Source organism: Toxorhynchites rutilus, chromosome 3 (assembly GCF_029784135.1).
Source record: "Toxorhynchites rutilus septentrionalis strain SRP chromosome 3, ASM2978413v1, whole genome shotgun sequence".
NCBI classification, from domain to species: Eukaryota; Metazoa; Arthropoda; class Insecta; order Diptera; family Culicidae; genus Toxorhynchites; species Toxorhynchites rutilus.
The window spans coordinates 171,308,797-171,333,417 of record NC_073746.1 but is presented as its reverse complement, the minus strand read 5'-3'; the positions used below and the strand labels follow the sequence as shown (position 1 = coordinate 171,333,417).

Sequence of the window (24,621 nt, the reverse complement as noted above, 5' to 3'; positions counted from 1 at the left end):
GTCAATAGACGAAGAATTGTGTCCCATCAGCAGAACGTCACGCCAGAACCAAGGTTAGAAGATTGTTATGCATGCATTTTATAATCCCAATTGAATTTGGAATCAAGTGATAACAACCTGATCCTAAACCTGATATTGTTGAATATTTTTGCTGATGAAAAATTTCCCAGTTTGTTGTTGCATGTCAAAAATAATAAGTGTAATGCCAGCCTCTATATAATAAACACTTACTTTCAACAGCTGGAGCAGCTTTCTTGCGTCCTCGTCCTCCCGCTTTGGGAGCTGGGGCAGATTCTTCTAATTCCTCGTTCTCTGGTTCTTCAACGACTGCTGCTTGTTTCTTTGGGCTCGTTTTCTTCGCAGGGGACTCTTTGGGTGTCTGTTTTGTTTTCTTTACTGGTGATGGTTCTACATCTTCTTCTGTGGATACGCATCAAATAGTAAATTGTGAAAATAAATTAGACTGATGATTACCAAGGGCAAAGCTTGATGTTATAAAATTCCGATAGCTTATTTTTATGGTTTCCATGGCAATAACCAATAAGTATTATAAAAAAAGCTTTACAAAATAAATCTAACCTTTGGATTCCACCCTCGCTTTGCCGCGTCCACGTTTAGCCGGTGCTGGTGCTACGGTCTCTTGCTCGGGTTCCGGTTCAACAACTTCCTTCGCAGCTTTACCCCTACCCTTGGCTTTGGAAGTTGTTGCCTGTTTAGCGGGAGAGACGATGCCATTTTCTACCGATTTTCCTTTTTTGCTTGAAACTTCAGGAACTTGATCTGTGTCTTCGGATTCTTTCGCGGCAGGTTTCCGCCCTCTTCCCTTCTTCGCTGGCGGTTCTTCAATTGGTGTATCTTCCTTAACTGCTGTCGGTTTCCGACCTTTACGGCCTTTGGCTGGCTCCTCAGATTCTACTGGTGCAACATCTAGTGGATCTGTTTCAGCTGGGGCAGTTTTGGCTTTACGTCCAGGTTTTTTCTTTTCTTCTTGTGGTTGCTCCAGCAGATCTACGGGTTCAACAACATGAACTTCTTTTGCGAGCTTTCCCTTTGCCGCCTTTTTCTTGGCACCTCCATTTTTCAGTGGTTCATGCTCAACATTATTCGTTTCGGCTGAAACCTCTGCTTCGGCAGCAACTTTTTTAGCTGCGCGCCCTCTTTTACCTTTGGATTCCATATCAATAGTGTATATACTGTAATTCTGAAAAAAGATATAAAAACAAAACATGCAACAATTTTTGCGATGTCAACGTTTCTTTTTTTGCACATCTTCAATCTTGGAACTCCGCAGTGGGGTACAAGCGAATCCATTTTCTTACCTACTTTCCAAACACACAGAAAAAATTGCAAACTATCCAACAAGCTAAGTAACAGAAACTTCCACGTATTCCACTATTGGTATCCAAATTCAACAAATTATTAATGCATAAACAAACACCTATTATGAACCAAAGCGCTTTTCCGATGCACGATTCGACTTCACGCACTTTCGTCTGCTGCGTCGACTTTTTTTTGCAACAGTTCTGTTTCTTCCAGATGCCGGGTAGGAATGAAAAGGCGCGTTCAATGAATTCAACTGAGTTCTCTGATTGACAGTTGGCTCGAAAGCAGGAATTATAACAGTTGGGCCTTTCGGATTTGAGTGCCTCCTTGGATTTTCAGGGTTGCTAGTACACTAAGTTACATCCTACCCGAGTTGACGACATTGAGCCTCGTTTACTAGTTTAGGGGAGCGCCAAACAATAATTGATTTTAGGCGGAATGAGGAACGTTTTCAAGTTTGAAATTATGAATGAAAATTAACTTTTGACGTAGGATTACGTCTTTCGGGAACATATTGGGGTACAAATTGAAAATCGAGCACATCGTGAAAATTGTCCAATTTCAAACGCTCATTGCTCAGTCATTTCTTGATGGATTGATGAAATTTTTGCGTCAATAGATTTCGGCACTCCATAACAATTTTTTGTTTTGAAGAAAATAATATATGTCATGAAACTAACTATCGAACAATTGAAAAATCTCAGCCCCTATCCTAACGGGAATACCCACTTCTGATTGGTCGTAATTGACGACACATGCGGCGGGTCCCTAATAGAGACATCAAAACCAAGCTGCCTGCGGGAAATCGACATTGAAAATACATGGAAGTAGGGGGTTGTGATCTCCGATTTATGAAATTAATCGTTCATCAGCTAATCGAATACTTTTCAGCAGTTTGATATTCGATACGATTAATCGCCCCAAATAATCGATTAATCGATTAATCGTCACACTGAGAGGAATAATTAGTTAGACTAATATTTCTCATTTGCTAGAAAGCCATCTAGAATCAAAAAAGTGTTCATTCCGCCTGATAATAAATTATTATCTTTTACACTAAACTCGTAAACTAAGCTCAATTCGCGTTGACGGCATTGAGCTTCCCCGACGAGTTCAGAGGAGCGTCAAAGATATTAATTGAAGTTCAGGATGGAACTGCAGCGGCCGTAGGTTTTTTTCTTTGGATCGACTAATCGACGAAAATTATTCGTTCGCTTCGATTATTGGTTGCGCAGTATTCGTTCGATTAATAATCGATTTCTGTAGGAAGTATTCGATTAATCGATTAATCGAACGATTATCGGGAATCACTAGTAGGGGAAACTTTTGTACCTACCACAATGTGTTCCCTAACAGAGATATTAAAACCAAATTATTATCAAAGAGTTTAACGATGTAATTCTTCAAACATATTTGAAATCAACAGATAGCCTAACGGAATCCTACGTCAACTATGCGGTCGTGTCTCGGACACAACCCTCCTGTGACTTTTTCGTACCAAATTAGTATTCCAATTAGATAAAAAACACTTTTTTTGGATGTGGTGATAAAATCTCGTACGAAAATTGTTTTTAAAGATAACTTTATATTATAATGAAAAGTTTTAGTAACAATGTTGGAAATATATACGAACCGGGACAAGAATCGGACGGTGAAAAACGTAAAAACTAAACAAAAACGCGAAAAATTAAAATTATGTCACTAATACAAACAAACACATGCAAGAGAGAAGCGAAGAAATACAAATATCGCCGGCGTGAAGTGTTTTCGTTTGCACGCCAGCAACACGCCAAAACCACGCTCACGACACATCAGCCTGGTGTGAACACATCGGTAAGAACACACACGATTAATCGTAATCACACGCCCCGCCCAAGCCACGCTGACGCCCCGCTGCAGTGAGAACAAGGCCTAATAATAAAGACGACGCCCAAGTGTTATGGCGGGTTTACATTCGCGTCATCGAAGGTAAGGTGGGACCAGAATGCCGCGCTATGCGTCGCGTTGCGAAAATTGTGCTTTGACAGTTTATTTTGAATATGTGTGTTTCCGTATAGTCGCCCACAATGATGTTTACTTTTTCACAAGTAAGAACAATGTCCTTTGGATGCGGTAAGAAAACGTTTTCCCCTGCAGTAAATTTATGTGATTTAACTAAATTAGCATCTATCCTCTAGGATAGGTTCTTTCGATACATACTCACCATTACGAAAATTTCTGCAAAAAAACGTTAAAAACGGTGCGTTTAAAAATCACATTCTTTTTGCAATTCTTTGTTGACATTCGCTTTACGCACACAAGCTGTCAAATTCAGCTTCGTAGTCGCGAATTAGGGAGATCTATAGCTATAGATGAATTTATTCACGTAAAAATAGGTGTAAACGGGTGAGAATAAATATGATACACTTATTCGAGGTATATATAACTTGAATAAATTCAGCATATGTAAACGCTTGTGAATTTCTCACTGGCGAGAAATCACTGAAGTTGGATGGGGTTCTACTTCAGGTGAATAAATTCACCGAAAATATGAATATATTCATTATAGAAATTCGCGCTAGTGTAAACGGTTGATGCGACTTCTATAAATCTCATCATATTTCTTCACTTGAATATATCCCTAGTCTAAACCCACCCTTACAAATTCTCTAAGAACAATTTGTACCCTCATGCTAGGCGGCGGTGACACGGGATGCAGAAAAGTGATCGTACGAATTGTATGCAATAGTGAAAGTAAACAACCACATTGAGTTGCATTGGTGTGGTTACATTGCTTCCCCCTGGCTTCGTTCTAATTCGTCAGCTTCTGTCGAACAAAATTGTTTGTTTCTATTCGTACAATCAAATTTTCGTGCGTAATCCTATCCAAAGTAACCTTACCCTTATTCTGAATGTAGTTTTATATACAGTAATTTACATTTAACGCGACATGCCGAGACCACACCACTCAGTGTCGCATTGGAGGCGATTTTAACCTATAATTGGACATTGGCGATGAGAGTGGTATAGTGTCGACGTGTGGTGGCGACTTTCAATGCGGGGCCATAATTTGGGCCCCGAACTCGATGTTTACAAAAATGTCCAATTAGAGGAAAAAATGTCCAATTAAACGTGTCGCATTATAGGTCTGTCCATTTAGATAAATGTCGCATTAAATGTAAATGACTGTAATTTGATACTATTTGGCAGCCAACTTGGCAATCTTGTAAAGTCAGATAAACCAGGGGTATGACTAAAACGTCAAATCCCTCATATCGCCAGTGTACCCAATATTACTGCGGTTCACAGACATTTTGGTTCTGTCATTTACTGTTTTTAACAACTCGGTCCGGTTATATAGTCGAATAGTGGCTAACATGAACATTTGAACAATTTGAACATTTTTTCTTTCTTTCTACTAGAAGTACATTGTTCTGACCCTAATTTTAACTTTTTTCTATGAACTTTCAGATATTCTCACCAAAATTTACCATTATAATATAAATCTTTAGACAAAATTTTTGTATTCTCACTACTTGCAAACAAAAATTATTTTAATTTACATAGAGTACTAATTTGATTTGGAAAAATAATTTTCATTCATAATTTATATTTAAAAAGTATGTTCATTTCTTCTGGAAGCCCATATTGCCTTGCCTACTCCCTCATTTCGTAATACGAAGCTCAATGTTGTCAACGCGGATAGTGAATTCGTTTTTGTTCAGTTTCAACCCCAGTTCCAACCCAACTGTTGTCAAAACATTTTTTTATTCACTCAGTTTCAACCTAGATTCGCACTAGGTTCAACCTGAAAACGGTTGGGTTCGCACTCGGGTTCACCAATACAACTTTACTGAACTGTCAAGTTCCGAGTATAGTTTTGGACAATCTGAAAATACACACTATGAAAATGGAAAACCTGCTGCTTTTGATTTTGTATTATTGGAATCGTAATCCAATTCGGATTCTGATTTTGAAGAGTATATTCGCGTAGACGGCATTAAGCTTCGTGTGCTTTCATTGGGAGGCGAAAATAATTACGGATTTTCAGGTGGTATAACATGCTTTTAAAATCAAAAATGTGAATGAAAATTTACTTTTACGCATCGAATATGTATTTTATGTGAAGAAATAAGAGGTTTTTTTCTCGTAATTGCAAAAACATATTAAACGAATACTGTGTCTGATGATGATTTTATATTATAATGGTTATTATTTGTGGAACAAACAGGAAATGCTTCTAGAAATGATTAATTGAGTGTAATCAAACAACATGAAGTAGAAATTTTCATTCGACCTTTTATAATTTTACACTGCACTTGTTCCTTCTGATCTGATAGAGAATAATTTACCTCCCAAGCACTAATATCACCACCAGACGTCGACACTGTACATTTGGCATCGTGAATATAAACAAATCAGACTATATAATGCACACCAACAAACCGCCCGTTCGTGAACCCGAAAATGTTTTTTTTTATTACAGAATCAGTTTGGAACTAGTTTCGAATTCGCTATGAGTGATTAGCGTATGTATGACCAAGGGTTTAGATTCGATACCCATTCTGGTCGCAGGGGTACTTCTGTTAAAGGACTTGCATTGTAATAACGCGTATTCTAGAAATTCCCATTCAGAATACATTCAAGGCGTGTTATTTGGCATAGAAGTCTCTATAACGTTGAAATAGCGAAGTTCCTCTCGACATATACTCCTAAACTACATAACATATACTCCTAAACTATTGGTAAATGTTGCTTAGCAACGAGAAAAACAAGTTTGTGAATTTTAAACGCGTGTATTTCTGATGGCACGGTTAAAATTTCCTGTAATTAATTACAATTATTCGTTATTGGACATTAATAAAATGCATGGTAGACTTGCTTACATTTCGTGGTTTCTCGAATGTTCTACCCGAATCGTAAATTTGTAATTATGCTCTAAATTCTACTAAACCTGTTTGAATTTAATTCATGATCAATTTAATATTTCTTTAGATTATTTTCAGTTATTTTACCTTTCTTTTATCGAATTCCATTAATTATTTTTTTATCATTTCAGATTCGCGATCCTGAGGCTGGATGTTCAGAACCTGGTTAAACGAACTCAACTTCCTAGAACAAACGTGATTCAATCATCTTGTTTAGCTTCAAACAATATAATTCGTACCTGATCGATCAATTCACAAAGTCTTTTTTGTTCTAATTCTGATTTTTGAAATTTAAATTAAATCTGTGAAAATTAACTAATTTCGAACCTACTCTTTCGATCGATGTTTCTAGACTGATTTCAAATAGATTTTTTTTTCTCTTCCTCAGCGTTGATATTTCCCTGCCTACTGTAACTTTCCTCCGTTAGTGATAGTTTTTTTTGATCATAGGTTACCCATTAACGTGTCACCGTAGTAGGTGCGGCGTCGCGTAAGGGGCGTACGCAACAGTAAAAAAACGAAATGGCTTGCGGAAAATGTTCTAGAATTCTGAGAGAAGGAAGTTTGGCCACCTAGTTGTCCTGATAACAATCCCTTGGATTATTTTGTGTGGGGCGTCGTCGAACGGAACACTAATAAAGCCCCTCACACAACAATTGGATCGCAAAATTAAAAAATCACGAAGAAAAATGTATGGTTCCTGCATGCAAGAACTACCTTGGAAAGCCCGGAAGTAAAATATGCGTGATTTGTTTTTAGGTTTTAGGTTACATTATCATCGTTTTCTTAGTTCAAAAACAAAATCCAGATGTTAAGAGTTCTGGCGTTGCGGATGTTGGACTCGGCTGGCTGGGTTCGGCTTGATCCTGATGGTTAACTTGATTTTGAGAAATAAATACGTCCTGGTTTGCCTCCGAAATTGAATTGTTCATTTCCTTGCTATCATGAATTTTTTGGTTTGTCTAACTAAATTGAACTAAGGATTTGAACTAACTTATTGAGTAAGAATCCGGACTATATATACAGGAATTCTTACTTTAGCTTCAAACTAAAAGGGAGAGAAAAGATTTTCCTTTCCTACTCAGATGACCGAAACCGCATAGGTTATCTGCCAGCCTATTTGCTACATTAAATTTATCCCATGGTTTCCATCCTTCGCTATCGCCAAATGAGCTCAATTGGGTGAAGATTTTGTGACCTAACTGTTTGCTGATTACCAGCAAAGGAATCTCTATCTATATTTTCCTGTTCTTATCCTCCATTACGCCACTGAAATTAGAGACTGTGTTTATTGAATGTTAATAAAGTTATTCGAATAAAGCTTTAGTTTTTTTTGACACAAACGTGTGATCTAAATATATCCACAGCGACATTCGCCTGTCGGATGGCTCCATCCACAAAAAGATAATTTTCGATAATTCGCTGCATGTTTCATGGTATAACTTGTAGATTATCAATTTGAAAATCATATTTTGGCAGAGTTAGAGATTCTGCTAAGAGATACTGAAAAGCTACTTGAATATTCAATAAGTTAAATGTTTCAATTCCACCCTAGATTGCAAACATATGTTGATTGGAGAGCAGTGTTGCCAAATTTTAATCTGTACCAGAAGGGAAAGAATCATTCTCATCTGTATTTTTTCTTCAAAAAATCTGTACCACTGAAATTATTCATTGTAGAGAAAAATCATGAAATATGAAAAAATGCTCATTTGTTTACTAGAAAATATTGTGTTTTTTTTTGTATTTCTATGATTTGTACTTGTTTACTTCATATCTAGATTTACTTACTACAAGTACTAGTAGTTACGTATTAATGTCGACGGCAATTTTTATTATGAATTATTTTTCCGTAATGAAATTTATTCTGAGGTCAATGTAAGGGAGCGAAGACTAACGAGAAGACGGACCCAAGCCGTCAAGGTGACGCTCGAATCACTCGTGTGTTTGATGATGTTTATAGATAGTATTTCTAAACTTAGATTGCGTACTATCATTCAATAAAATTTTCGGGAGAAATTTCACACGCGGATTAAACTCTACCAATGTGTATTTTTGACGAAAATCTGCAATCTGTACCGTACAGAATCTGTACCAAAAATAACTAAAAAATCTGTACCTTTCCAGATAAATCGGTGAGACATCTGGATTTTGTCTGCTGGGAGAACACTATGTATCAGCAGCGGATTAGCAGACTGAAGATTAAGGTCCTCTCTGGCATCACTGTTTATTGTTGTTGTTAGTACTATTTCATCGTGTTACAATTTAATTGTTTTTGTGACTGTTACATTGACTATATCGTTTCTGTTTCACTGTGCTTGTTAACATTATTCGTTAATATATCCTTGGACACTTGGTACATTCCGATTCCGCGCAACCTGCAAGTTATCGACGTCGAATTCGTCTTCATAACAACACCATCTCCCATTATCATCTGTCATCCGCCCGCCTAGCTATATTTCGTTGAACATTATCACCCAGCAAACCGATGGCGAAAAAACAATGCAAAGAATGTCTATTGGAAGTGAATGATATTGAACCAATTTGCTGTGGCTTTTGCGATGCCGTGTTCCACATCAGCCAACAATGTTGTGGATTCAATCACCGTGCCAGTCGAGACTTATTCACTCAAGGGAAAGCAATGTTCATTTGCTATGAGTGCTGGTCTGAGCTAAACGGCCGCAATGTTAAACGCTGCCTGGAAGACAAATTAAAAACTCAAAGCGCACCTCCTGCCGCTGTGGTTGCGTCAGATGATTTATCGAGCCAAGTAAAGCTGTTCGCTACTGCAGTCGATAATTTGGGTAAGAAAGTTGATGATCTCGCATCGACTAAAGCGCAAACGGCTGGTGAAAAAACATATCAATCGTTCACACCTTCGCTGCGTGCATGGCCTAAGCCGGGAGTAAAACGGCCTCGTGTGGAGCAAAACGAGTCATCATCTTTGGCAACGGATCAAGGTACTAGAACAATCGACCTCAGTGATCTGTCCATTGGTTCTATTGTGCCTGCTTCTAAGCCCCCCACATTTTGGATATATTTATCGGGGTTTATGCCTCTCATTTCACCCGATGATGTGCAAAAAATTGTGGCTCGCTGTCTTGATATATCATCACCGTGTGAGGTGATTCGTTTGGTCCCGAAAGGAAAGGAAGTCTCGAATATGTCGTTCGTTTCATTTAAAATCGGTCTCGATCCATCGCTGCAACAACGTACGCTGCTTCCATCGACGTGACCGGAAGGAGTAATATTCCGAGAATTTGTAAACCGAGCAAAAAAATCACATGGACCACCGCACAAACTTGTGGACAACGATCAAAAACCAATTTCGAACAATCGGACAATACACTAATATTCAACCAACCTTCGCCAGGATGCAGCTGCGAAAACCACGAGGAAGACCCTTACCCACCCGAAACAGCCGCGCCAACCTCCGATAGAAAACGTACATCTCGACACTCACATGTATCCTGCCATCAAAGTCATTCCGGCCCTGTTTTTGTGGAAAGGGAAAGGGTTTTCCAGAATCCACTCGCAGGCAAGTATTTGAATTGCGCAACTCTTTTTCTGCCTGAAGTTTCTTCGGATTGCAGCAGTGTACGCATCGCTAATGATCAACTGAGCCCAACTCACATGACATTCCCGTTTGTTTGGATACCGCAACATACACAAATAGGACCATTTGAAACGCCACATCTGAAATTGAGTTCCATCATGCGAAACGTCAGCAATAAAAGCCATCTTCGACCAACCTTCACCGGGATGCACCTGCGAAAGCCGTAAGGAAGACTCCACCCCACCCGAAACAGTCGCGCCACCCACCGATAGCTATCGCACAACATGTAACTCAGTCGTACTATGTCAGCAGAGTCATCCCGGCCCTGTTTTCGTGGAAAGGGAAAGGGTTTTCCTAAATCCACTCGCAGGCAAGTACTTGAATTGTTTTTCCACTCTCCAGCCTGAAGTTTTTTCGGATTTCAGTTGCCCTGAACATGTTGAAACGAATGGCGCATTGCCTATTGAATCAGATCTAATTTTCAACACAAATAATACATCAACCAATCGCTTTCTGTCGGTGTATTATCAAAATGTCAGGGGACTGCGTACTAAAACGAACGAGCTTCGACTGATGCTTTCCAGCTGCGATTACGACATTTTTGTGTTGACAGAAACATGGCTTCGACCTGACATCGTTGATAGCGAACTGTCATCAGACTATCATATCTTCAGATGCGATCGAAGTGATTCTACAAGCGAATTATCAAGAGGTGGCGGAGTGCTCATTGCCGTCAAGATGACCCATCAATGCAACGCAATCCCTGCGGACAATTGTGATCAGCTCGAACAAACAAGTTAGCAAACCGCTCACTCTATGTTGTCGGAATATACCTCAGGCCATCGTCATGTTCAGACAAATATATTTCGCACACAAATGCAATCCAGGACGTATGCGACAACGCAACAAACGCTGATATTGTTCTAGCATTAGGCGACTACAACTTACCAGACCTTCATTGGAAATTTGACGATGATATAAACGGATATCTACCCGTGAACGCATCAACAGAGCAAGAGATTTTGCTGATCGAATCAATGTCCGGTATTGGTCTTGTTCAGACAAATGGACTACGAAACGTGAATGGAAGAATGCTCGACTTAGCGTACGTCAACATTCCTGATTGTGTCGAGAATTTTAGCCACCCACTTCCACTCCTAAGATTAGATGAGCACCACAAGCCGTTCATTCTAAGACTCGACACTCAGTTTACTGTGCCAAGTTACAGTGACGCTCCGGCGGAAGCCACGGCCTTTGACTTTAGGAGATGCGACATCAACTTGCTGAAAAATGAGCTTTTGACAATTGACTGGGCACAACGCTTGAGCTGTACTTCATTGGATGAAACTGTGGCTGCTTTCTATGCTACGCTACATAACATTTTCGCTAAACTTGTGCCACGCCGCAAAAATTACACTTCCATTGTTACTCGTAAACCTTGGTGGACGCCAGAGCTCCGTCACTTGTGCAACAAGCTTCGTAAATCCCGCAACCGATTCTTTAGAGCCAGATCTGAAGAAAATACCAATGCCGTACGACTAATCGAAAGTGAATATAATGTTCTCCTGAGGACAACATATGCAGCGTACGTAGATAGACTTCAAGCAGGTTTGAAGCTGAACCCGTCATCATTTTGGGCTTTCGTTAGATCTCAAAAATCATCGAAACGCATTCCATGCAATGTAGAATACGAAGGACGCAGAGCAAGCACAGCCAAGGAAGCTGCAAATCTGTTTGCTGAATTCTTCAAAAGTGTTTTCCGCATCACCTCTCCTGTATCCAATTTCGAAACAAGTAGTCTTACACCTTTACATGATGAGCACCTACCACATTTTCGTTTTTCTGCCAGAGACGTTTTTGAAGCGCTGAATGACGTGGGCCCCTCCAAAGGACCCGGTGTGGATGGATTGACGCCGTTCATTGTCAAGAGGTGTGCAGCTGAACTGGTTGCACCTATAGTGCTAATTTTTAATCGCTCATTAGCCGAGTGTTTCCTTCGGAGCGGAAGTAAAAGAAGTTGGCCCGGCTCATGAGTTGTTGAGTCTGATAGGTAGGAACAGGTGGAGTCGCCTCCCTGATGTCGGTGATTGGCACTAAAGTGGCGGAAATAGGCCGACGAAAAATAAGCGAAGATAAAAAAAAAAAAATTAGCCGAGTGTACGCTCCCGTCGATATGGGAAACCTCAAAGATGGTCCCAATCCACAAAGCAGGAAGCATAAATCTCGTTAAAAACTATCGTGGAATATCGATACTTTGTTGTCTGGGCAAAGTATTCGAAACAGTCGTCCATCGTATTCTGAACAATGCTGCTAAACCACTAATCAGCGAGTTTCAGCATGGTTTCGTCGAGCGTCGTTCAACAACGACCAATTTGATGGAATATTGTAACATACTATTCCCTGCAGTTGTCAAGTAGATTCGATCTACGTAGACTTCTCGAAGGCTTTTGACGTGGTTCCGCATACCCTTGTAGTCGACAAACTTTTAGTTCTGGGCTTCCCAAGTTGGATAGTCGATTGGTTAAGGTCCTATCTTACTGGGCGGTTAGCTTTCGTACAAGTGGATCACGAATTCTCTTATCTTTATTCTATATTTAAACGATCTCGCCCACCGTCTGTCATCGAGAAAACTATTCTTCGCAGACGATCTGAAAGTCTTCAGGGTGATTACATCAGTCCTGGATTGTCAAGTTTTGCAAACTGACATAGATCGACTTTTGTTGTGGTGCAATGAAAACGGTATGAACGTGAATATCAAGAAATGCAAATTAATCTCTTTCACCCGCTGCCAAACTGCTGTTGAATTCAGTTACCATATCGATTCGACAGCTCTTGATCGGGTCAATTCCATACGTGACCTAGGTGTAATAATGGACAGTAAGCTGAGATTCAGTGAACATGTTGTGGTAACTGCAGCCAAGGCTTTCTCTGCACTGGGATTCATCCGTCGCCATACAGCATTCATCACAGATGTATATGCTCTCAAATCACTATACTGCTCGGTAGTGCGCAGTGTTATGGAATATGCAGCGCCAGTTTGGGCCCCGTATCACGTCTCACATTGTCTGAAACTTGAACGAGTACAGAAGCACTTCATCCGATTCGCTCTTCGCCAGCTTCCCTGGGCTAACCCTGCAGAGTTACCACCGTACACATCACGTTGCCTGCTGATTGGTTTGGAATCATTATCGGCCAGTCGTCTTAAGCTGCAGCGAGTGTTCATTTTTGACGTTCTCACAAATCGTTTGGATTGTTCGGCATTACTTCAGAGTATCAACATAAACGTCCCCTCTCGTGCTCTTCGTCACCATAATGCTCTTCGGCTGCCAGCCAACAGGACAAACTATGGATACAACAATCCTTTTAGTGCATGTATCCGTGCCTATAACGCTGTTTATGAGAATTTTGATTGCTGTATCAGCAAGGATGTCTTTGTTAATAGAATTAGGCATTTAGATTAGTTTAAGTTACAGTCTGTACGTTATAGTTTCGAAGACGAAGAATAAATAAATAAATAAATACTCAAGCTCTCTTCAACACTACCACTACTACAGTGATGACTATGTGATTTAGCTACTTGAATACCCGTTTCACTCAGATTTTTAATTATAATTTACGAATACAAAATAAACATAAGCACTTATCTTTTTCTCACTGAATACATATGTGTATTTCACCAGCGAATATCCCTGCGATAAAATTGAATCACAACACTTTTGTTTTCTGTAATTTTACCGCTGACTCTGCACCACTATAAAAACAACAATCGCTCGAGCCAGTTGACGAATCCTAGCTTAAGATATCGTGTACACCAGTTTCACGTATATTTTACTTCCGGACTAACCAAGGTAGTTCTCACATGCAGGAACCATGCATTTTTCAACTTGTTTTTGATTGTGCTCTCGAATTTTCTCTTTTGATTCAACCTTTGTCAACATTTATACTGTTTTCACTACTGAAAGAGATAAGAAAATAACATGTTATATATAAAATTGCGCAGAATTAAATTCCAAACTCATCGCAATCAAATAATCTTTTATAATTATAACATTGTAATTTATGGAAAGAACTACAAACCTTCCATAAACTCACATGGCAAAATTTAAAACCATCATCATTTTCACCGCAGCGCTGCCTAGGTGTAGATTTGTACGTTAGATCACCAATTGACTTAGTTAGCAAAAAAATGATTTAGTATAAGACAATTGATTTAGATTCAGTATCTTTGGAAAAACTGAAATAAATCGATTTTTATTTCTTCCAGGTGTTTTTGTCCGCAACACACACCAGGATTAAAATATGCTCACAACATATTCCAAAACTAGAATATTTAATCTTTAAAATGATGTACAACCCATCCCCATGCGTTGATTTTTCACGAAGTATCAGCATTTTAAAAATCTCCGAGAAATTTCGACTTCGCACTCTGTTCCTCTAATTTTTTTGTCGAGTGTATTCAAAAATAAAAGTTTCATTGTTGAAGCGCCATCTACAAGCCACTATAGATAGTTGGTATTCGAATATTCGCCTTCATTTGTGCTGTAGGCAATACCTGTGCACAGAGATTTATCAGCAGCACTCACGATTCTTCCTCCGGCTCTCGTGAGTTCCGGGGGGTAAACAGTTACCGCGGCGCGATGTCAAGCAACCAACGAAATGCCGGTACGCGTACTTTTGCGCATGTTCCTCCCAACGCCACAAGCACATGGCAAGAAAGGGTGTTGTAATTTCTAACCGAATGTATTCGCTTTTGGCTGTCATTATTTGACAAGATCTCCAGATTCTCCAGGCGAAGAAAATTTTCTGCAAGGTAGAAATCAGCTGCAATCGGGAATTAGAGTTGATTTAGTGAGGAAACAATTGCGAAATGTTGAAATAACAAGATTTTAATTAGTAATGATGAAGTGTTTGGCATTTTTGTCGTGAATATTGATCCTACGAGAGGGAACATAATTTTCGTTTGTGGTTTTGAGAAATCTTGGCAAGCCAAGAGTGACACAAATGCACAGTATGTCAGCAACATATAACCGAGTCGATGAATATCCAATGGATGACACGCTCGAGTACTTTATAAAGTTTCCGTCGCCCAATTTCAAAACCGAAAGCCAAGGAGCGGAATCCGATTACGTGTTTGTTTGCAACGAAACCAATGTTCCCATAGTGTTGTTGCTTGGCTGGGCCGGATGTCAGGACAAATATCTTATGAAGTATTCCAAAATCTACGAAGATCGGGGGTTGATTACGATTCGCTACACGGCACCGGTTGAAAATTTATTTTGGAAACGAACAGCGATGGTTCAGATTGGGGAAAAGATACTCAAGTTGATCTACGATATGAACTTCGACAGCCACCCTCTGATATTTCATGTGTTTTCCAACGGAGGAGCATTCCTGTATCAGCACATAGCGCTTGCCAACAGAAGGTCCAAGAAGCCAGTCCAGATTTGTGGAATGATATTCGATTCGGCACCCGGCGACAGACGAGTGCTGGGATTGTTTCGAGCAATATCGGCTATTTTAGGTAAAGAGAAAAGATTCAATTCGTTGATATCCGCTCTGATGACGATTTCTATAATACTTTTGTGGGCTTTTGAAGTAAGTATAATTTTTTTCTAATAGTCTTTAACTGAGCATTTGGTGAACAGAAAGTCACGGTTTACAGGATTCGTGCAATTATCTACGAAATTTTCTTCGACCTTGGGGTTACGAAGTCCAAACGAATCCAACGCACAATTTGAAGTCTGAAAGCAACGAATGGCCGCAGTTGTTTCTATACTCGAAGGAAGACCGGCTGATACCGTACACGGTAGGTGTCTGTATCCGAATGGGAATGCGTGTTTGCCATGTCCCTCTCTTATCTCTTACAGGATGTTGAAAAGTTTGCGGCATACCGTCGAAAATGCGGCGTTGATGTCCGAATGGTTTGTTTCGACCGCTCTGAACATGTGAAACACTACATTAGACATCCACAGCAGTATGTTTACAGCGTCTGCAAGTTTATCAACGATTGCTTGACTACCTATTATAACAAGTTTCACTACTAGAACTCATGGATACTCAGTTGAGGGCTGCAAGGACTAACTGCAAAACTAGGATATAAAAAGTAATTAAATGAACTTCCCTTTGGCAGAAAAGAACGAGAAAACTATTGCCAGTTCTTAACATGTGTGTGTGTGCGAAACACTTTTGAATTTCGCCTAGTGGATTGAGTTAGCGTTAGAAAAAAGAAAAAAAAAGTGATAACTTCCTTTGGCAAGCTGAAAAAAGCACAAAAGTTTATTCAATATCTCTTTGTAAAGCTTCATAAGTTGAATATTGAATTTCTAAATGTTCCATACCTTGAGTATTATCAGTCTATTTATGTATCATTCATTTAGAAGATTTTGTGATAGAACTGCACAATTACTATTATTGTTAGTGCCTTCGGCTGTTAGTTTATTATACCTCACTTTATTGTATTTATTGTATTCCTTACGGTAATTTCCGAATAATAGAGTAAATACATACAGAGATTACCTATAATTGGAGATGTCTGTTGTAATTCATTCCACAATGGAAAACAATGTATAACAAGTTACTATTTATTTACTGTTGAACTGTTTTTTCGTTGCTGCAAATATAATTGAACTTGGGCATTGACGTAGGTTGTATTGATCATAAATTGAGAACACATTCATTTACGTTGGATAATTATCTCATCGTTGTTCTCTGTCAATAGTTGTACTTCTTCCGAAAACTTTAGCTGCATAGCGGAAATCTGTGGAGGAAAAAAAACTAGTGGGTCCGGGACATAATTGAAGATACGTAGGATTACACTAAGGGTTGTCAATTCAAATCATTTATTGAATATCCAAGTAATTTTTCAGTATCTCTAGCAAAATTATGACCACAACGCTCCAAAAACATCGTTCCAATAGAAATAGTTCACAAATTATACTCAATGCAATGCAGAACGGCAACAGAAAATCCGAACTGAATCGAATATGTGGTGGCAGCGGCGGCGACGACAGCAACAGCAGCGGGGAAAATGTTTACTTTCAGTTTTCGTCCGAAGAACGCAGCACTCACCGCAGTAAAATACTTTTTTCACATCCGGCATAAAACATGCTGCACTCTGACGCCGCTTTTAATTCGAATTCACAAATATTGAATGATCGATGGGAATTCCTAGCTTCTCAGAATTTTATTCAGTGTGTAGGCGTGCTCTTTGAGAGGAAAAGAGGATAGTTGATATCAGATTTCAAATCACCACGTTGAACAACGACACACTCAGGGAACCCGAGTGCATGGTTCAAGGGATTGAATGTAGGTCGTGATTTCATTCGCGTGATATCTCGGCTTATGTCCAATCACTACAACCTAAACGCGCATCTCTATCGCATTGGGCTCGCAGCAAACAATCTTTGTGATTGTGGCGATGGCTACCACGACATCGAGCATGTTGTCTGGTCGTGTAACCGGTTCCATGCTGCTCGCTCTCAGCTCTCTAGAGCACTGAGAGCAAAAGGCAGACAATCGGATATCCCCGTCCGGGATATCTTAGGTAGCCGTGATCCTGATCTTCTGCTTCATCTATACCTGTTCCTCAGAAACGCCGATGTCAACGTTTAATGATGTTTCCTTCGTTGTGTCCCCGTTTCATATCCCTCCTATCCGATCGATAAACTTTTACTTAGTCGCGGCAATACATACACACACTCTTTACAGATGCACGGGCCAAAGGTTGTGCAGTCCACTGATCATTCAACAAGAGCCAAAGGTTGTACCGCTCATGACAACTCTACACGAACTGATGATTGCGCCGGCTAGTGACCATTCTATCCTGGATTCCTCGAGTCGAGAAAGACGCACCACGCTAGATATGGGGTACAGACTAGGGAGCGTTGCTGATTAATGGTCAGCTGCATCCCAATAGGAAGTAGCCCGTGTCGGGCACACGTATAGAGCATCGAAGACTGCAACATACCAATTATGAGAACACTTGTAATACTAACCTCGAGCCAACCGCGAGTAATCGGTTACATATTACTAACATAGTTGTAAGACAAAAATTGTCAAAATATTGGACTCCCGGCCCCGTCAGGCTAACGCCACATGTGCCTTAATAAACAAATATATTTTGGAAAAAAAAAACAACGACAATGTTGTCAATCGGTTCCGCATAACTTTTTTCACGAGCCTAGTGTTACTAGTGTTTTCTAGATCTTATAGTTTTCTAGGCTCCATCATCAGTTTCCCCTTCTGATAATCGGAATGAGACGTAGTGACTGAATCGATGGTTGAATTATTTCAACGAATTCCAACGATATCCTGCAATTTTTTTGGCAACGATTTTTAGTTGGCCGAACTTTGAAGAACACCGATTACCTTCGGGACATATACTACTATACTCTAGCAAACGTGGTGACAACGCTCCACACCACCGTGGAATTGGCTTCCTGCTTAGCGTGCAGGCCCACGCTTTACTGTTGGAGTGGCAGCCTATAATCAGCAGGGTGATTGTAGCCAGTTTCAGGACACGGCAGTGAAACCTTACAATAATTCAGAGCTACGCGCCAACCAACGCTACCGAGCTGCAGGAGAAAGAGACCTTCTACAACCGCCTAAATAAGTAGCTGCTCCAAATGCACGCGAACAACCAGCGCCGTTATTGCGAGAGATAGAAACAACAATCAAAAGTATGAAATCCAACAAATCTCCGGAGGTCGATCGCTTATCAGCCGAGATGCTCAAAGCTGACCCCGCAATATCAACCTAAACCTTGCATCATTTATTGGTAAATATCAGGGAAACCGCAAAATTTCTGACCGACTGAATGCAAGGCATCCTAATCGAGGTAATACAAGGTAACCCTCCATCGGTTCGAGGAGAAGATACATGCGACGCTCTGACGGCTGCAGACGGGACTCAGAGTTACGAAATTGTCTACGCTTGTCCACGGTGAAGGGGGAGGGGGTTTAGAAAATGTCCACGTGGACACGTTAATTTTTTTTAAGTAAAACATTCATGTTTATAGTCAAAATTTAATGAAATCTGCTGTGTATTTACAAGCTTTTTGAAACCTACAGCCATCTTGAGTACTCTGTATTCATCAATAAAAAACTGGGTTGCCTAAGAATGCTTCCCGATCAAATATCCATATTCTTTCATACGGCTGAACGTCTTCTATGAAATGTATATTCAGAACGAAATGCACATGAACTTGGATGCATAAATTGATTCCAATCGGAAATAGACGAGCATGAATTCCGTCAGGATAAAGATCATAAATCATAAAGAATGTGAGAATTTGTGTAGTATTAAAAATCTTTACTTAAGTGAAAGGTTTTAATTCAGCTTTTATTTTTCGAGAACTCGCAATGGAAATACGAGGAGCATTCAGAAACAACTGTCAGTGATTTTTTTGAAGAGGCCTGACTGTTTCCGGTTCAAATGACCTCGGGAGCGTTTAGAGCGTAGTGTTTCGTTTCCAGAACAACTGTCAGTATTGTCCCTGCACTCGTTTATAGTGGATGAGTATATGTGTTTTAAAATCGTGTTAGTTTTCGCCTCCGATAACGCAACGCCGCATACTGCTCGAATTGTAACCGAATACCTGGAGTAAAATGACATTCAAGTTATGCCACACCCTCCTTACTCCCCAAATTTGGTTCCCTTTGACTTTTCTTTTTTTCCTGAGCTGAAAAACATCGTAGAGACCGTTTTACCAAGAAAATGTCAGTAAAAGCATCGGAGGCGATTTTCAAGAAACTCGGAGAAAACTTCTTTTATCAGATCTTCCAAAAGTGGAAAACTTGCTGGGAATTATCGGAAGGGAAGTACTTTGAAAGCCTGTAATTGATTTTTTTGAATACATGCATTTTTCGATTTTACTGACAGTTGTATTCAGAAACAACCTCCTCGTACATATTTGTAGCGAACTGTGAAGGGCAAATCATTCACAATAATGTTCAATTAAAAAAATCTTGGGCAAGTGAATATAACCCTGAAGCAGGTTTTCGCATGGTCTGGGTCTGGTGAGACTAGAATAAAATTAGTATCAAGCGCTTCTGCCAAGCAACTGGTCTCGATGAATCCCTGCATGTACTGCTCGTAACTGAACGTATTAGAATTAACTATCCAGAACGCATCTAGGACTACACTTCGCCTTACTCACCAGATATTGCATTTTCAGATTAACTGTTAAGATTCCTGTAATAACTTCAACTGACTGTATAGAATGTAAAACGCCTAGTTTTTTGACGAGAAAACAAAGAAGTTCCGAGGGAATGGAGTTCTCAAGTTGCGTGAAGGGTTCTGAAATATTGTGGAACAAAATGGTACATCTATAATCGAATAGATGTGGGTCTATAACTTATGCTTTTGATTTCTCCCTTAGAATCGGTTATAAAATATTTAGCATGATTTAAGAATTAAGGGTTATAGGTCAACGAAATCATTCAGCACGATGATATTGCAGGTGTTTTGTTTTGGCTAGGTTCTTTATAACCGCCTGTGAAAACGAAAGTCATTGATAGACGTTATAGATACAATATCCATATCTGGTCGCAACATCCGGGTTCTGAGACAAAATACTTTCTATCTGATTAGCAAATGAGAGCCCAATTTAAAATAAAAAAAAAAATGAATGAAAATTTTGACTTGGTGTTGTCAGTTAATCAGTTAATGAACAGCATCAGGATTTGGACACCGCCTAACGTAACAGCCGGTCAGCTTTAAAAAAAATACTCAAGAGTAGATTCACAAGTGATATTTTGATATGAATATAAAGATAACGTAAATGGAATTCGGATGATAATAATGGGATAAAATAATGGGAAAATCCCGGACAATGTTGGAAAAATGGAAGAATTTAAAACGAATCGTTGATATCAATAAGGCTATCATTTTTATTTTTTATTTTTTTCAATGAAAACATGAAATAGAAACAAACTTGAAATGAATTTTATGCGAAAAAATAGAATTTTCTTGGTATTTTTTTCCAAGAACCAGAGGAATGTCCACGTGGACAACAGGGAGAGGGGTATAAGGAATGTCCACGCTCGTCGAATGTCCAATGAAATCCAACAGTGTTTCCATTTATTCAGTTGTTTTTCTCAGCACTGCTCTGTACTCTAGAGGAGTGTCATCGTAGAGTTCCTTCAATATTGTATTTGTTGCTTCTTTTCCTTGCATCCAATTACTGGTCTTTTGCTTTTCTGCTTTTTCGGGTAATACCTTCAGTACAAAAATTTCGAGATAACTGCAAATCTCGACGAATAATGCCATTTTAAGACATTTGGCATAAAAAAAAATTTAAAACCTCGATTTTCGGTGATTTTTCGTTTTTCAAAAAAACTCAAATTTTAACGTTTGTGACACCAGTAAATGAAGTCCGAATGAGCTAATATATATATTTTTGTTCAAATCAATATTTCGTAGCAAGTTCCGAACGAAAAATCGAGATAACTATTTTTATTATCACCCTACTAAACCATACTTTTCGTTTCGCATGCCGAAAAAAAAGTCCCAGAGTGTCGATTTTTGACAAAAATTTTTTTTTCGAGATGACACTAGATCTCGACGTTTTATGAATTTTAAGACATTTGTTTATGTCGGCAATCAGCGATCGATGAACTGTGGAGAACCTCATCTGCTGATTTCCAACAATGGAGGAAATTGCGTAACTACCGTTGAGACTCTTCTCTCCTGTGCGAGCCGACCAGAGGAGAATAAGGTGGAAAACAGAACTGGAGATTGAAACTCACCACTCTGCCGAAGATCAAAACATCACACAGCAAAACAATAGCAGCAGCACAGATTGTAAATTTGTAGTTTTATTTGTAAAATATAATTTTATTTGTTTTATTTGTAAAATATAATATGTGTAGTCTGTAAAGCTATTGTGTTTTGATGAAGTGAAGAAACCATTGGAATCGTTGTGCTGGTCAGTGTTTTGCCGTCGGCACCGCGTAAACGCAGTTATTTTGATTTGTTCTACCGACCGCTATTGTATTTATTGGGAAAGGATTTCCCGTGCGATGTTGGGTGCCTGAAATTTAATTCTGTTATCGAAGGTGGCCAGATACCCAACAGGATTTTTCGATTTCCAAAAAACTCAAACTTTGACCGCTTTGTACCACTCTCCTTTAAGTCCGATTGAGCTGATATTGGCATAGGGTGTTTTTTCGAGGTGGTGAACATTTTTATGCCGTAACTTTTTGAAACTCGAGATGACCATTTTCATTGGCACCCTAAGGAACAGGCATCTTTCGATATTGCGATAATTGGCACGTAGATGTGAAAGTGTACCAATTATGATAATACAAAAATACATGTTTATTTCGACAAAATCGTAAAAATTGATCGAATCACAACATCAAAAAGGTTGTAATGTATGCGTCAACACTGTGTTTGTATCAAAACAGCCACTTCACGGCATAAACATCTTATTATTTTGACTGCATATTCCTTAGAAAAATGCTAAGAAGCAACCATCAATGGGACACACTATTTTCAAACTGAATTTTCTAACAAAAGAACAATGTTTCGAATGGAATCAAGTATCAAAAGTTGTTGGAAAATGACTGAACAATTTAGCAAAAATAATATTTTAAATTTACTGTTGAAAATCTCATTCGAAAATTCAATTTAATATTTAAAATTTTTATATCTCAAACCCTAGGTAGTGCGGACTGAATCAAAACGGCTGCCAAAAAAGATCCGACTGAAATGTCAAAAGAGATCCAACGATCAGGAGTGTTAATTTTCTTATGATAATCAACACTATAAAAGAGGTATTGTTGTCAAGGGCAAAAATAATTAAAATTATAAAATGAACGAACTACATTTTTCCGTCAATTGTTTAATTAACCATTGCATCTCTGAAAGAGCATCTCAGTCTTTCATTGAGCAACGCATGCATTTTTAATGTCCCCTCTCTTTGACATAACGTTTTTCCGAACGAATGAAAAACAAACGAAGTTAAAGTCAAGTAAATGTTTACACCTGCGATTTGAAAATATTCGATAAAAAGTGGAAGGAAGAGATGCCAGATGATTTAAAAAAAAAGTCTGTAAAAATATGTGAATGTCTGTTAAAAATGTGGTAAAGTCTGTAAAAGTGTGCAGATCTATAGAAATGTCTTTTAACGTTAATTTTCACATATTCATTAATACTTTGTACATCGCGATGCACGTAATATTGTTTTCGTTTATATATACAGCCATATATATACAGTCAAACCAATATAGTGGTTCTCAGATCTTCGTCAAAAGTGGTAATTTTGTTCTTTATCGCAAAACATTGAACTCGGGTTTTTGTTTTGTCATTCGGGTGCCCATTTCCATTTTAGGGTGATCCAAAAAAATATTTTTTCCACTTTTCCCAAAATTACTTTTTTCAAAAATTTATAACTTTCGAACCACTTAACCGATTTAGATGATCGACATATCAAATTGAAGCCAATGAGCTTTAATTGAGAAATATTGAACTTAGATAACATGGATCCTATTTTCGTAATTATTGATTGTAGTCGTTTTTTAATGTTTTCATGGCTTTGGACTTGGGGGCGTTATATTTTTTTATATGTTTTCTTGAAAGCTGAGAGCTTTTTACATAAAATATCTCGATATTAGAGATGCTATTTTTTTCGTTTTTGAAATATGATTTTTCAGAACTAATCGATGGTTCGAAAAACAATTTTTCCCCATTTTTCCCACTACAAAAAGTCATAACTTATGAACTATTGGACCGATTCATTTCATCGGCATATCAAATTGAAGCTTACGATTTATTTCTCTTTAAAAAAATATTACTTTTGAGAAAAATTGAATTTTTGTTTTTGTAATTATTGATTGAGTTAGTTTTTTATAGTTTTCTCGGTTAAAGATAGGAGCGCTATATTTTTTTATTTTTTTATGGAAAGCTGAAGATTGTTTACCAAACTTATCTCGATATCAGAGATGCTACAATTATCGTTTTTAAGTTATAATTTAGTAAATTTACCATGTTTTAAGTCTGCAATCAATATTCATTTGTGACTAAACTAGACCTATGCTACTAGAATCCAATCTTCCTTCAAATTTTGCTTATTGTCTTCAATTTAATATATCGATCATCTAAATCGGTTCAGTAGTTCAGATGTTATGATTTTTTGCGGAAAGTTATTTTTGGACAAAGGGGGAAAAATGATTTTTTGAACCACCGGTTAACTTTGCAAAAATCATATCTAAAAAACGAAAAAATAGCATCTCTGAATCGAGATATGTTATGTGAAAAATCCTCAGCTTTCAAGAAAAAATATTAAAAAATATAGCGCCCTCTAGTCCAGAGTCATAAAAAAATAGAAAACGACTACAATCAATAAATACTAAAATATAATTATTTTTTCGCAAGTTGAATATTTTCCAATAAAAGGCTTTGTCATTAGTTTCAATTTTATATGTCGATCATCTAAATCGGTTCAGTGATTCAAAAGTTATTAATTTTCATTTGTCATTTTTGGGAAAATGTGAAAAAAATTGATTTCTCGGACCACTTAATAACTTATGTGTTGTAAGTGTGTTTAAATGTTTCAACGATCTACACATACATACGCGCTGTTAATTTTTATAAAAATCAGTATTTCTTCGTTGATATATTGGACATCCATCAAGGCTTGCGGTCTTATCGTTGATGAAATTTATAAGAAAATGCAGTGTATATTTTCCATCCGCCATGCAAGGCTATACAAGTTATACACGGCCATGAACCATGTCTGTGGTTACAATATCGAACAGTAACCCATATTTCGTCATAAGCAGACCCGAAAGCGAATGTAAGTTGTTGAAAATAGAATGAAAATTTTTATTCGAT

At 38.4% G+C, this 24,621-nt stretch overlaps 2 protein-coding genes across 3 annotated transcripts in view; one reads left to right on the top strand and one right to left on the bottom strand.

Annotated features, from left to right (window-relative positions):
* LOC129778848 (recombination repair protein 1) overlaps positions 1 to 1,573 on the bottom strand; it is a 22,573-nt gene extending 21,000 nt beyond the window's left edge. Inside the window, exons 1-3 of one of the 2 annotated variants that reach the window (XM_055785975.1) lie at positions 1,324 to 1,573; positions 580 to 1,201; positions 232 to 420 (exon numbers count right to left, since the gene is read on the bottom strand). In XM_055785975.1, coding sequence (XP_055641950.1) covers positions 232 to 420; positions 580 to 1,177 — 787 coding nt within the window. In that variant the 5' untranslated portion in view covers positions 1,178 to 1,201; positions 1,324 to 1,573. Of the gene's footprint in view, positions 1 to 231; positions 421 to 579; positions 1,202 to 1,319 lie in introns of both variants that reach the window. The other variant, XM_055785974.1, reaches the window with a different exon arrangement.
* Positions 1,574 to 14,490: 12,917 nt separating this feature from the next.
* LOC129777501 (transmembrane protein 53-B) lies at positions 14,491 to 16,405 on the top strand. Its single transcript, XM_055783792.1, has 3 exons — positions 14,491 to 15,381; positions 15,449 to 15,592; positions 15,654 to 16,405. Exons 1-3 carry the CDS (start codon positions 14,788 to 14,790, stop codon positions 15,828 to 15,830), a joined length of 915 nt encoding a protein of 304 aa, XP_055639767.1. The 5' UTR covers positions 14,491 to 14,787; the 3' UTR covers positions 15,831 to 16,405.
* Positions 16,406 to 24,621: the final 8,216 nt, after the last annotated feature.